The sequence below is a fragment of the Phalaenopsis equestris genome, unplaced genomic scaffold (genome assembly GCF_001263595.1).
Source record: "Phalaenopsis equestris unplaced genomic scaffold, ASM126359v1 Scaffold000140, whole genome shotgun sequence".
In the NCBI taxonomy this organism is placed as follows: Eukaryota; Viridiplantae; Streptophyta; class Magnoliopsida; order Asparagales; family Orchidaceae; genus Phalaenopsis; species Phalaenopsis equestris.
In genome coordinates, this window is record NW_018164582.1 from 1357229 (window position 1) to 1373026 (window position 15798).

At 34.2% G+C, this 15798-nt stretch overlaps 1 protein-coding gene across 1 annotated transcript in view; it reads right to left on the reverse strand.

Annotated features, from left to right (window-relative positions):
- The window catches only part of LOC110021749 (UDP-galactose transporter 2-like), a 19520-nt gene extending 10346 nt beyond the window's left edge, over window positions 1-9174 (reverse strand). Inside the window, exons 1-3 of the mRNA XM_020720368.1 lie at window positions 8669-9174; window positions 7936-8120; window positions 7662-7862 (exon numbers count right to left, since the gene is read on the reverse strand). Of these exons, the coding sequence (XP_020576027.1) occupies window positions 7662-7862; window positions 7936-8120; window positions 8669-8813 (531 nt within the window). The 5' untranslated portion in view covers window positions 8814-9174. The remainder of the gene's footprint in view (window positions 1-7661; window positions 7863-7935; window positions 8121-8668) is intronic.
- Window positions 9175-15798: the final 6624 nt, after the last annotated feature.

Genomic DNA, 15798 nt, shown 5'->3' on the forward strand with positions numbered 1-15798 from the left:
CTTCATCCTTTTGCCCTACATTGCGAATCGAGCGCTGTTTCTCCGCTTGGCAATCGTCTTCTCGCAATACAGTCGCAATTAGGGCAAGCAGGGAAAGCAAGGATTAGATCGCAGTGCACAAAGAAGCCCTTCGCCTCCTCCATCCACTCTCTCTCTACATTCTCCGGCGGTTTTGGGTGAAGCAGGAATCCATCGCTCCGTTAATCGGATACTCCTTCTGGAAGTGGAATCCCTTTTCTGCAAGATTTTGGAAATAGTAGTGCTACTGTGGATAGAGCGGACTTACTGTGAAGGTTCCCTTTCTTCTGATTTTTGGATGAAGACTTCTGGTGCGCCAAACAGTGACCTTGATGAGCATCTAGATGAGGCAGAGCCATGATTTTCCTATAAATTCTTCATCCCTGCCTGAACTAGAGATACGCCCTCCTCTGTGAGTGGTTCAGTATGTGAAGTGACGAATTGAGAGCGTCAAGAGTGGATATTAGACCTGATTTTCACGCTTTTGAATCAGAAGATTCGTACATCAAATTGATCTCCAAACACGAGGATGACAAATGTGCGAGTACCATTGCTGAATCTCTTGGAAATGCTGATGAAGAATCATCATAATTCAAGCTACAAAAGATTTTTCTGAGAGGATTTTGATGAGATGGTTGAAGATGCCATTGTTTATGAGGATATTGATGAGCAATATTATGGGCCAGAAATACAGCCGGCCACAGAAAAAGACCACTTGCTGCCAAGAAAAGAATTATTCTCTTCGGATGCAATTTATGTCTTCTTTGAGCACCAAGCTTCTATTTTTTTATGAAGAAGATTGTGACGAGGATGAAGAAACAGAAGAAGAAAAACTTTTCAAAACTTCCATTGGAGGAGAGCGCAGTACCGGTCAGGCGGGGAAAGTACCAACTCGTTTGTAGAATTCTTTTAAAATTGGGGTTTCATGCTTTCCCACTAGTATGATATTGGGGTAAATGGGAAATTTTCAAAAACTTCCATTCGAGAAGAGCGCAGTACCCTCAAGGGGGGGAAAATCGCTAACTCGTCTAGAGAATTGTTTTTAAAATCGAGAAGCTTTATGTTTGCAATCTAACCCAGGAACAGGGAAAACCAATTACGTCTATAGAGATTGCGGGTTAAAAGTTTACGTTTGCTCTCCCGTTGCGTCTTTTGAGACCGCGAATTGAAAAACTTATTTTGCTGCCTAACCGTAATGTCTCGTGACAATGATCAATGAGTCTTTTGAGACAGCTGAGAAAGTTGGCATTCTCTCATGCCCCCGGGTTGTAAGCAATTTAAAAAAGTGAACTTTTGGAATTGCAATGAATTTAAATGTATGCTTTTATAATTATAAATAAATTAACAGTGAAATATTTGAACTTGCAAAATGAATTTAATATGAAATATCATAAATTGGGGGCTAAGTGTAAGCTTAACTTAAATAAAATATCATAATTGGAGGGGTTGAGCTTGACTGAAATATGAAATATCATAAATTAGGAGGCTAACTTGAATTGAATTCCAAATTCTATAATTTTGGGGTTAGCTTGACTTATGAAACATCACAAATTAGGGCTAGACTTGGTTGGAGCTAAGCTTAAATTAAATGTAAAATATCATAATTTGGGGTTAAGTTTAAGACATAAATGTTATTTTTAAATGTTAAAATGAAGAATTAATATTTCAAACCCGTCACAGAATTTGCAACACATCTGCTAGCGAACAAAAGACGATAAAGTGCTAAAAAAAAAACTTGTATGCAAACCATTTGATTTAATTCATATTTTAAAATCATATAAATGGTCTCAAGTCAACATATGCTCCAGATAAAATAACTCAAATACATAGATTTAAATGTTTGTATGTGTTCCAGCCAAAATATTAAATGTTTAAATACGAGATTCGAAAATGCTACGTGGGCTAATCGGGTCGCCTTGTCTATAAGACAGAGTTGTAAGACACACCTAACTAATTCGATCATTCTCCTCGTAAGGACTGAAGTTAACGAGTCTAGTAAATTTGATAAATGCCCAAATTCTAAAATAAGAATTTACAAGTCAAAATCACCTAGTCTGATCCTCCTACCTATAAAGATTTTTTAAAATGACAAGAGTTAACAGGACTTATACCCTAAAAGTCTAAACGGACAAAATTAAATGCTCTACTTTACATGTAAATATTTTAAATGACTAATTCTCCGAAGATGGCTATGTTGATCTAAGATTTCAACCGAAGGCGTCAATCTTTTAAATAAAAAAATTTAAGGTAATTAACTAAAGTATTCAAGTTAAAATCATCATTAAAGATTTAAAAATAAATTTTATCCACCATTCGCAGTAGTTTGTCGAAGGTGACAAACTTCTGCTTAACTTCAGCTCACAAAGATTACGGTCATGGCAGCAGCACGTATGTTTCCCAATAACTTTCTACCATTTGAGTTGTAAATCATAATGGTACAATTGATTAACACAAAATCATTTGTTAGCTAAGATCGACTTAAATTTGTCCCCTTAGACAAATATTCACCCTAGATCTATAAGGATCTCTTAGACGATGCAACCCATGATTGCAGAGAAAATTTTTTTTGTCAGGTTAGATCGACTATCTCCTCTAACTAATTAGATCAGGGACCACAATGACCTGAGATGACGAAACCATGACATCTTGATCAGATTTTATCTTCATTCCCTCACCAATCACTTTAAGCTTCAAGTGATAAACTTTCACAATTTAAAATCCTAAGTATGTTGTTATTGTATGTTGAATATTCAATTCTTAATAACTAACCTGAATAAAAAGTGTTCTCCCGTTATTGGTGGGGTTATTAACCCTAGAGGCTTGTGCCTATGGAAAACCTCGAACTCCATATCAAAAAGCCCTCGCAAAATGAATGTGAAATCTTTGGGTGGTATCTTATCTACTATTCAATTTTCCTTCTGAAAATTTGATCCTCCAAAGTTCTCTCTCACAACAAAAAAACAAAACAAATGCAGAGAGTTCCTGGGGAGCGATCAAAATTTTCAGAGTCCACAACACCAAAATTAGAACATGGTCATGAACTTGACCTATATTTAAGCAAGAGTTTGAATATGACTCAAAATCTAACAATGAAATTTGCAACACATCTGCTAGCGAACAAAAGACAATAAAGTGCTAAAAAAAAAACTTCTATGCAAACATTTGATTTAATTCATATTTTAAAATCATATAAATGGTCTCAAGTCAACATATGCTCCAGATAAAATAACTCAAATATATAGATTTAAATGTTTGTATGTGCTCCAGCCAAAATATTAAATGTTTAAATACGAGGTTCGAAAATGCTGCGTGGGCTAATCGGGTCGCCTTGTCTATAAGACAGAGTTGTAAGCCACACCTAACTAATTCGATCATTCTCCTCGTAAGGACTGAAGTTAACGAGTCTAGTAAATTTGATAAATGTCCAAATTCTAAAATAAAAATTTACAAGTCAAAATCACCTAGTCTGATCCTCCTTTTTAAAATGACAAGAGTTAACAGGACTTATACCCTAAAAGTCTAAACGGACAAAATTAAATGCTCTACTTTACATGTAAATATTTTAAATGACTAATTCTCCGAAGATGGCTATGTTGATCTAAGATTTCAACCAAAGGGGTCAATCTTTTAAATAAAAAAATTTAAGGTAGTTAACTAAAGTATTCAAGTTAAAATCACCACTAAAGATTTAAAAATAAATTTCATCCACCATTCGCAGCAGTTTGTTGAAGGTGACAAACTTCTTATTGACTTCAGCTCACAAAGATTACGGTCATGGCAGCAACACGTATGTTTCTCAATAACTTTCTACCATTTGAGTTGTAAATCATAATGGTACAATTGATTAACACAAAACCATTTGTTAGCTAAGATCGACTTAAATTTGTCCCCTTAGACAAATATTCACCCTAGATCTATAAGGATCTCTTGGATGACGCAACCCATGATTGCAGAGAAAATTTTTTTTGTCAGGTTAGATCGACTATCTCCTCTAACTAATTAGATCAGGGACCACAATGACCTGAGATGACGAAACCATGACATCTTGATCAGATTTTATCTTCATTCCCTCACCAATCACTTTAAGCTTCAAGTGATAAACTTTCACAATTTAAAATCCTAAGTATGTTGTTATTGTATGTTGAATATTCAATTCTTAATAACTAACATGAATAAAAAGTGTTCTCTCGTTATTGGAGGGGTTATTAACCCTAGAGGCTTGTGCCTATGGGAAACCTCGAACCCCATATCAAAAAGCCCTCGCAAAATGAATGTGAAATCTTTGGGTGGTATCTTATCTACTATTCAATTTTCCTTCTGAAAATTTGATCCTCCAAAGTTCTCTCTCACAACAAAAAAAACAAAACAAATGCAGAGAGTTCATGGGGAACGATCAAATTTTTCAGAGTCCACAACACCTAAATTAGAACATGGTCATGAACTTGACCTATATTTGAGCAAGAGTTTGAATATGACTCAAAATCTAACAATGAGAAATGATATCATATTTGCACATGAATTTCTAATTGAAACTAGATCCATGATTGAATTTGAAAGATGAGCAAATTTTGTCCACTTAATATAACATTGGACAAAGTTCTCAATGAAATTATCTCCATGAAAATTATAAATTTTATCTTTATTTTTATTTTATTTTATTTTTTGTTTGACAAAACTGTCTTTTGTCTGTTTTTTTAAAATTGTAGTTGAAACTTGTGTTTTTCCATCGGACCTGACTATCTGTGGTGGTTGTTAGAAAGCTATAGTTTGACTTTTATTTTATTTCATTTTATTTTGATTTTTTTTAATAACCATCGTAGTTTTTTGAACAACAACTTCCTAAAACTGCTTCTTCAAACAATTGCAACCGTCCTAAACAAACCCTAAATCTTCATCTATCTAACTAAATTATAAAGTAATTCATAATGAAAAATCATATAAGCCATTCAGATCAGTTTTCTTTAGAAAAGTTGTTCATCCATAGGACAAGCATGTTATATTTATATGATTTGGTTATTATGAGAAGAAATCTTAATAGAACTTGTCAAACATTAAATTTAATTTTTCTTCATCTTCTCTTCTAAGAATTAGTTGTAGTGTATTCTTTACGAAGCATATTGTTATTTTAGCATTAACTCATCATGCATCAGAAAATAACGTATCATTCATTATTTATCTGCATGATGTGCATGAAATTATTTATAGAAAATTTTATTTTAATAATGACAATTATAAGTCTAACGATGATGTGAATTAGAGATGTTTTGAAATTCAAACTTTGTGATAGAGTTATAATTCATCTAAACCCGAAAGAGTTTCTTACAAGAATCCTTAGAAACTAGAAAAATGGATGAACTCAATCATGAATTAATGAATTGGAATGAAAGCATAAGTTAGAAATACCACCAATTTTAGTGTTAGTTCAATTTTTATTAAATATGATTCGACCTATATCATGAATTATCAATTAATAAATTATATTCTTCTCTTTTTCCATATCATTCTCTATGATTCAAAAATCCAACATATCATTTATATAACTCTGAAATTTTCATATTTATCTTAATTTTGAATTTATTATTGTAGATCAATTCTAAGTACATTATTGATGGTGGATGCCAAGCAGCTGTAGAAAAAGCGTGTCATTCGCAAACAACTCATGTTCAGCCTCAAGGGCTTATTAATAAGGACTTCAAATGTCCTTCAAGTCACAAAAGTCTAAATTGATTTTCTCCCATTTTCTTAATGATAGAAAACCTTAGTGAGTACTCGCCTTGAATGAGAAAAATGTTCTTCTAGTTTATGGAAGGCCTCAAACCAAGAACCAAATTCAAGCTGCAATGAAGGTGCTTGTTGAAGCTATCAAAGAACATGTCAGTGGGGAGGCCTTGTTTGAGTTCAAGCCAAGAAACAAATCAGACCCCAAGTACTAGATAAGGAGAAGGTGGGAGAGGTTGTGATAAGTTCAACCATACACAAGGGGAAGATAGGGTCGTATGGTAAGATGGAAAAAGGATCAGTATCCCTTGAAGTGCTTTTTGTGCCATGATGTGCATAGAGAGACAGGGTGCTCAACTCAAGTAAAGCTTGTTGCTCTAGTCAAGAATGGCAAGTAGGAGTAGGGGGGTGAGTCCAAGGAGGTGAAACTAAGTTATTGTGGTTCTTTAGATTATTGGTGAAGGATAAAAAGCCATGTAATTGAGAAGACCGAACATAAGCTAGCTTTCCAGCCAAACATATAGAGGAGACTAAAGATGGGCAGAAGTTATAGATAGCCACCATCCGCAAATCTAAGTGTTCATCTAAGGCTATGATAGAACAAAAATTAATGTCGAGTGTTGTTGGAAGGGGTTATAAGGGAAGCAGTCTGATGATATGCAAAGTTGCAAAGCAAAAGAAGCATGTAGATTGAGTGCAACCAAATATTGAGTGCCAAGTCAAGGACCTTGTATTAGCAAAATTGAATGGATTCTTAAGTCATAAGGATGTAAACAAGAGGTTGGTCCCTTAAAAAAAAGGGCTCTTCATCGTTCCTAATCATGTGAACAAGGTCGCCGATAAACTTGAATTCTCATCAAAACTCAAGCTAAGTTGGTCCTTGCATGGCCATGTGAATCAAGGGGGATCTCGGCATGCAAAACTTGTAACAAATATTTTGCACGACTGTAAGGAGGGGTGCATCTTGACTGATTGGTCATGTAGAGAAGGAATTGTACTATGTTGCATGAACACTTGTTAGGTCGAACAAATGAGGAGAGTGAAATGAATTGGGAGCCCAAGGAAGCTCTTTGAAAGTTCCAAAAGCAATCAAGCATTTTGAAAAAAAAATGAACAAATGAGGAGAGTGAAGTGAATTGGGAGCCCAAGGAAGCTCTTTGAAAATTCCAAAAGCAATCGAGTATTTTGAAAAAAAGTTAGTATAAGAGCATCATCAAAATTGTTAGGGGAGAATGTCATGTATGGCAAGCTTATGAAATAGTCTAGAATTATGTATAATTCCCATGTGTATCTAGCATTCTGGAATGTTTTAGATAACTTTTGGTGTAGGAAGCTTCCACAAAATTGGAGATATTCTTTTAGTTGGAAGGAAAGGCTTTTGACCCTATAAAAGGGGGAGACCCTCCCATTCATAATAATCACCAAAGTATTCAAGTATTAAAGAGCCAGTAGAGCTCTTGATTGTACTTTTCACCTCTTCTGTTCTTGTGTAAGTGTGTTGATGGGAGAGACGTGAATAAATAGTAATATTTTTGTGTAAGTGTGCTGTTGGGAGTGAACATAAGGTTTCAGCAGGGAAGCTTAAGGTCTAAAAACATGCCAGGACATGAGCAAAATTCATACAAACTTTTGTCCAAAGCATCTAAAAGCGTAATCAGAAAATTACAAGAGAGTGTGTTGATGGGAGAGACGTGAATAAATAGTGATATTCTTGTGTAAGTGTGCTGTTGGGAGTGAGCATAAGGTTTCAGCAGGGACGCTTAAGGTCTAAGAACATGCTAGAACATGAGCAAAATTCATACAAACTTTTGTACAAAGCATCTAAAAGCGTAATCAGAAAATTACAAGAATTAAACTCAACCAATTTAAAAACGGTTTTAAAAAAATTTTGCTAAGTAAAAATTGATGGATTAGCAAGAACTCACAATTTGCTGCAAAGATGTGGAAAGCACTGCTATGCACGCGCATATAAAACCTTTGCCATTAACTTTGACATCTGTCACTGTACAAACACCAACACCCACAACCACCACTAAAACAGACATCTTCACCTCCTTTGAATACTGCTTGTTATGAAGCATCCATTCCATCACACAAACCACAGGAATCATGCTAAGCTTGGAAATCTATAAAAATTTCTATATCAGGGACTTGATATGTTGATTTGTAAAAGAGGTGAAGCAGTAATGAAATCAGAACCTGGTAAAAGCCAACAGAATTAAGCATAAGGCTCAGGTTCATCCCTGTGATGGATGTGTTGGCGACAAGGGAAAACCAGAGAAGCTCCCACAGAGGAACATGCTTTGAAGCAGAATATCCGGTGGCGTTTGAAACTAATCCAACCAATGCAGTCACACCAAAGTGCAAACCAGTCAAAGTAGTTGCTGACAGAGAAAAATATGGCGGTTAATCACTGATAAACTGAATGAAAATAGCAAAAACAATGAGAATATTGGTGATAAGAAAATCGATATGGAACAATTTAAATAAAATATACTTTTCCTTATCATGAATGAGTAATAAGTATAGAAATTCTGTTGTGAAAGTATTTTAATTGTGTTGTGCCAAATAGGAGCAATAATATTCCTTAAAGCACATTGACTAATCAATAGTTTGAATAGTTTTTAAGATCGGTTAGGTAAGGAAGATATTAGCTCTCACTCTAGAGTTCCCTCTTCTCCCTCCACCTGAGGGCTAACATCTCATATCAAAACCTAAAACTGCTTCCCACCATAAATCAATCACTAAAAAAACTGAGACACGGTAGACAGCGAGAGAGACAGAGCAACGCAACTGAGAAGTGATGGTACAAGAACTGACCAAACGTGAATGCGTCTTCCCATCATAAATCAATCACTAAAAAATCTGAGACGCAATAGACAGCGAGAGAGACAGAGCAACGCAACTGAAAAGTGATGGTACAAGAACTGACCAAACGTGAATGCGTAACCCGTTGTGGACATAAGCTGCTTGTTCGCCATTATAATCCCGACGGAGCTCACAACGTTCATTCCCCACGCCCCCACGTCCGACACTGCCGACGGCTTCTTCTCCTCCTGCTGCTTCGTCTTCTCCATCCCTCTTTCCTCCTGGCTAACAACGATGCTCAACTCCGCCGCAGTAATCCTCGGAGACAGAGGTTTATAGAGATGGGGCAATGGAGGAGGAGGAGGAGGAGGAAGAGGAAGGCGAAGGAATGGTGATAGATAGATGGGAAAGGTAAGAGCTTTTCAACGTTTCCTTGTGCGGCTCTTTCGTTTCGGTTAAACTTTAAGTAGTCTTTCAATTCCCTGCTATATCTCCGCATTCTTCAACGTTCTTTCCTTCTCTGGGCTGAGCAGCCATGGCAGGTTACAGTTGCACGAGAGGACGATAATTGCCGGAGGAGGAAAATGAGGCATGTGCGTGCTAGGATTTCTTTTTGGCAGAGAGGATAGTACTATGAAATTTATTGTGAATGTAGATAACAGATTAACGTTATATATATCTGAGGCAAATTTGGGATATTTATGTACATACCCCAAATTTTTTTATATTTATAAATCACATATCTAATTTCTCATATTTAGATAAATAACACTCAATTCTTTAGTATAGTTATAACAATTATATATATGGAAATATCAAATTTTAGGTGCTAGATACATAAAGATGAAAAAAATCATGTGGTATGTATGTACTTTTTTCAAATTTAAAATTATTTTAAAAGGCTCTTTTTCCATCACAATTTTAAATAATTTTTTAAAAAAATGTTAATGTTTTGTGAGATAACTTTCATTCAAATGAATAATATTTTTCATTAATCATTTTCTCAACTACGAAGTCAGGTAAAAATAAAAACATATACCAAGTAATATCTAAATTTCAAATCTTTATAGTAAACAAATATTCACAATTATTTTGATGGCTCGCCATATTTTTTATTTTGCTTGATAAATTATGTTTATTTGCCTAAGATGCTTAAAACGCTAGAACTCTCCCTAAAGCAAGAGTTAAATAACAGTGGTTCTCTATGAATATCTTTGAAATTGGCATTAATGCATTCAAGGAAGGATAAAATTAGATCCTTCTTTTGTTGGACCCCCACCCTAGTAATCCCTCTTTAAATGACAACCTTGCTTGTTATTACAACCAACTCCTCATTAATCATGCAAAGAGATAAAGATTATTTGAAAGTCTAGCACGCAAGTTTTACCCCAAGTTCATGTATTCTAGTGCAAAATGGAGAGCCAATATTAATTTTATCAAAGCTATTACCACCCCTTTAGCTTCATTCTCTTCTCTATCTATTCTTAATTATGTAATGTCATACTGTTTGTAGCATTTCAAGTAGAATATATCTAACTCCTATCATGATGAAGATGTTAGTGATGACAATTTCACAGTTCATGAATTGTTCTCCGCCTCTTGGAATATTTTTGGAGATCATATATTATCTATTGTGTATTGACCATATTTTTAGTGAGATGGCACACCATCCCTTCTTTATTCTATAGGATCCAATATTAATGCCTCAAAGCTCATTGTAGTTGACTATAGTAAGATTAATTATTACTTTTTCTAATATAGATCCTGAACCGAGGGAAACTTACAATGAATGATTATGATATTTATGCATAATGAAAGTTACGATAAAGTTTTGCTCACATGTTGTACCTCAACCTGATTTGATTCATTCTTTCATGTGAATTATATTAGGTTAGATAATGGCACATGTCTCTTTTGACAATTTCTTAATTTCTAGAGATAATCTGAATGCATTTAACAATAACTATGGTCTAAGGATTTTTTTTTATTTATTGTGTGTGTAAAATTGGGCATTATGAAAGCATTTAATTTGATTAATTGAGAATTTCTTATGACATGAATGCCTCAAATGGGGTTTACGAGTCTCTTCATCTCGTGGATTAAAGGGATTACATTTTAAAGTTATTTTATTCTATCATTATTGGCAGTTCAACTGAAGGTTTCTTTCACTCTTCAAGTGGCCTTCAAGGCTTCAATAAGGTCCCCTACTTTCACTATATATTTTTGACATTTTTATGGATGCATATACCACCTACTCCATGTGGAAAACATTTTTATCTTTAGGAAAGAATTTATGGACAATCTCACTAGCCTTAGAAGTACTCTTAGCCTCTACACATCTATGGAGTTAAGCATTAAATCACATAAAGAACATTATTGGGCTCTAAAAAACACCTACATTGTCATTCAATTTTAACACAATCCCAAGGTCAAATATTTTCACAAGCCCACTTTTTTATATATTTACTAGGTAGAGCATTATTGGGCTCTAAAAAATATCTACATTGTCATTCAACTTTAACACAATCCCAAAGTCAAACATTTTCACAAGCCCACTTTTTTATATATTTACTAGGCAAAATACTTCTTAGCGTTAACTTCCATAATATATTTAATATAGTGAAAGGCTCCTTGGCTAGTTGGCAACTAAATCTCCATATATATTTTGGTAAACTTCAATTTATAAAATCCCCTACTTAGTGTCTTTTGGTTTACTAGCATAGGCCTCTATTTCTACCCTAAGAAATTATCAAATTATTGATAGCATGTGTTAAATTGTTTTTCATGTTCATGTTAAAGTCAGCTGATGCCATCCTATCTCTTTAAATATCACATGCACTCATAAGAAAAAAAAGTCAGTTTAAGGGTCCCTTCTTTTCTGAATCTTAATGTTTCACTTAAATTTACCTTTTATGTAAGGAGTTATTAAGAAAGTTTTTTTCGTGGGTGTTGGCCTAAAAGTAAGTATGATTATATTAAGGATTTTTTTTTCGAGATAGTTGAGCGTAAAGAGTAATATTTGCGTTTCGAACTTGCGAACTCAAGGTAGAAAACTAAACCTTCAACTGTTATATTGCGAGTAAATGCACATTATATTAAGGAATTGGACTTTAAGTTTTATGTAGAACTTTTTTTCATTACCTTTTTTAAGTTTAGACTTTATTATTATAATTATTATTTTAGAATAAAGAATGTTCAATAGCGAGGCATTCAATTTAAATCTATCTATGATTTAATATATACATTTATTTTTAAAAAAAACCGAGTTAATCTAATTATTTTATTTATTTTAAGCTCTTTCTTATAATAAAGTTGTATATTTCGAGACATTGTTAATTTTCATCATATGACAAGATCGTTGAGGTATGATACGAATCTCGAGACATTGTTTGGATGAGAAATCCTTAAACTCAAATTAAAAATCTTTCAAAAAAAAAAGATTTCAACAAACTTGAAGTCAAACCGACTAGCTCGATGAGACGAATGTAATAACATCAAAATTAGTCTAGTTCGACTCAAATCGAGCCCATATCAATCTTTTAATCGCCTTCGAAAGCTTTGGATGACTAATTAGAAAGTCAAATGGATTCCAAATCTGAGTTTATAATTAAATCAAACTTTTAGATTTGATAAATCCAATGAGCTTAAGATTACTCAATTTCGACATCATTAAGGCTCTAAAATGTTCACAATACATCATTTGATCGTGAAAATCTCTCTAGGCAGTCCAATGAAGTGATCTAAATTCTTTCCCTGCTTACAAGGAAGGCCACTCCCAGCCTATATAAATAGAGTCCTGCCTCCATTTTAAAGGGAGACCAAAAGACAAAGACAAACACTGAAAGCTGGAGCAGGAAGAGAAGGAGAATTTGAGGTTCGTTTTGGATTCAAAGACATAATAAACAAATCTTGTATTTGTAGTTGCCAATGACCTTCAACAACTGCTTGCTAACCACCGTCAACCACCATCGACAGCCCCCTGCCCGTCGTCATCAGTGGTCCTTGTTGGGCAAAGATGCATGTTGCAACGAAGCACCTTGTAAAGCCACGACACATGTTGTGTTGTAACGACACAACCCAAATATTGTGCAATGACCCTAAATCCATTACAAAAACATACCCCAATTTGGGGTAATGAATAACATCATATTGAATATCTCACGATAACTCTCGACTGGAATGATTTATGACTGACATACTTGGAATACAATGACTTTCTCTACACTCCTAAAGTTCTCTCATTTCAGCTTCCCCTTAAGACCATGGTGGTCAACCATGCTCATGCAACTCTCAATTACGACTTCTGTGGCCTACAGACGTTATTACGACTCACTTTTTATCGCCTAAGTGACCAACTACGCCAACGTGTTCAAGCTCATGTAGCTCTCAAAACGACCTATATGGCCTATAAACATTATTGCAGCTCAACACTATACTTATGTGACCAACTGACACCCTTGTAGCTACGAATTATGACCTATGAGGCCAGTTACTTCTACAACTTCCCACTATGGCTTGTAGCTACCAACTACTACCTATGTGGCAATTACTACTAAAGCTTCCCATTATAGTCTCTGTGCTATGACCTATGAGGCCAGTTACTTCTGCAACTTCCTACTATGGCTTGCAGCTACCAACTACTACCTATGTGGTCAATTACTACTAAAGCTTCCCATTATAGTCTCTGTGGCCAATGGATGTTATCACATCTACCAACCACGACCTATGTAACTAATTACAGTTATGTGGCTTACTGCTACTTCAATTTTCAACCATAACCTTCACCGTAAACAAATATTATTACAGTATCCAACTACGTCATTTGTGGCTAACTGACACTATTGTAGTAATCGACTATAGTCTTTATGACTAACTGCGACGTTTGTAGGCACCAACTACAGCCTTTATGTTTGGTTATTACTATTATCACCAAGAACAACATTCTTTGTAGCCCAATTACAATTATCTATAGTGTACTTGCAATTATAAGCATTTTAATTACATTTTCTCTAATTCAGGAGAACTGTGAACCCATGTACCTGCAACCATACTGTGAACCCATGTTTTTTTCCTTTTGATTTCCAAATAAAAAATATTGGTGACTCCTCCTAATACTTTTCCAATTATCTGTGTGTGTGCTATATTTTTGTACAAAACTGAGATGTTAAATTATCACTCTATTGTTGCGAATCTTCCGACACGCAACAATAATATATAAAAAAGTAAATACCAAATGTCTCATTTTAGATCAAGATAAATTTAACTTTTTATTTAAAATAAATATAATATATATATATTTTTTAACTTGAATCTTTAAAAAATATTTATTTAAAAATAAATTTAGGAAATTCTCTTAGAAGCCATAACTTGACCCATAATTACAATATTTTGAGGACATGAAATTGCAAATAACTTCATAGCAATAAGAACCACCTAGTTTCACTCTCTACATTCTCATTTCCATCAGTCTTCTATTTTCCTTAATGAATTTTATGGGCAAGAAAAAATTGTAGTTCAAACTTCATACATAAATTTGAACCTAAATCAACGGCTAGTTATGCTTTCCTCCTCGGGGGAGCTACCATGCGTGGGAAATATATATAGCAATATTTAATTTCAAGGACTTCAATAAAAGTTAAACCTATAATCTAACCTAAATACAACTAACAGTGCAGCAGAATGGCTTAAATGTCTTCTAAAGTCTTTTAATACTCATCGTTTGTAAGTAAGTACATTCCTGACTTCCTGACTTGTTTATGTACCGAGATCATTAGTCTGCCATTAAGCAGTACAGAAGCAGGACAGCTTCCAATGTCAATGAAGAATTTTTTTCAAATATAAATTAAATGGTAAAGAGAAAATTACATAATAGTACTTGATTTACATACATACCTCTTAATTCCAATAATCCTATGTATTTACATGTCTAATGCAAAAACTTTACCTTCCACATTTATACAACGCAAATACTATCATTTTTAGGGTCTGTTTGGGGCAGCTGTAACTTATTAAATAATCTGCTGATAAGCTGATTAAAAAATAATCTGCCAATAAATTATGTGTGATGACAGTTTTCTGGTTGTAGTATTGCTTTTCCATTGTTTTCAGCGTTTTAAAAATGCATAAGCTGCCCCAAACACAGTTTAGTCCAATAATCCTATGTATTTACATATCTAATGCAAAAACTTTACCTTTCACATTTATACAATGCAAATACTATCTTTAAGGGTCTGTTTGGGGCAGCTGTAGCTTATTAAATAATCTGCTGATAAGCTGATTAAAAAATAATCTGCCGATAAACTATGTGTGGTAACAGCTTTCTGGTTGTAGTCTTGCTTTTCCATTGTTTTCAGCATTTTAAAAATGCATAAGCTGCCCCAAACACAGTTTACCCAAACAGGCAAGGTGCGTTTTCAAAACGCCACCGCACCAAATAAGCTGACCCAAACGGGCCCTAAAGCTCAAAAAAAACACCCAAAACATAAATAATACAATTTTTTTTTATTCAAAAAGTGTACGGAATTTAGAAATTACAAAATTACAACTTATATGGCCAAAAATATAAGATTGTACAAATCACAAAATTACAATTGTTTACTATAAAATACTTGAATTAAATTAAACACAACATCAAAATTTTGAAATCTTGATGTCTTTTGGTTGGTCGATAGGAATACTAGGTCCAAAGTTATCAGGCTAGGTGGTGTGACTTGAAAGTATGAATTTAACTATGTATTATTGTCTTACAAATGACAATACACTTCTATACCAAGATTCTAGATAATCCGTTTTGTCTCTACGGCTTACTTGCATAATTACTCCACCAAAAATACAATTAAATGCACAAAACATCCAACCAAATCACCAAATAAGATATAAGTGTAGCACCCATTTATTATTACAATGCAAAAATATGAGAAAAAAATAGCAAAAAAGCATACCAATACTCAATATGTGAGCATATAGTTGTTGATGCTAAAATAAAAGGAACAAGTGTCCTTCATTGTCAACAATACAATAATATATTAACAAGAGAAGAAAAAAATCATGATCAGCAGTCAGAACAAGGGAAAAAAATTACGTACGTCAATCGTACGGAGAGATGTGTACGTAATAGGGTACACGTGCGTTATACGGGGGTTACAGGAGAGTTACAAGTGTGTTATAACTTCCTTGTAACTTTCGTATAACTCACCTGTAACTCGCGTTTTTATTTTATCTATTGGGGTTACAAGATTACAGTGGGGTTACATG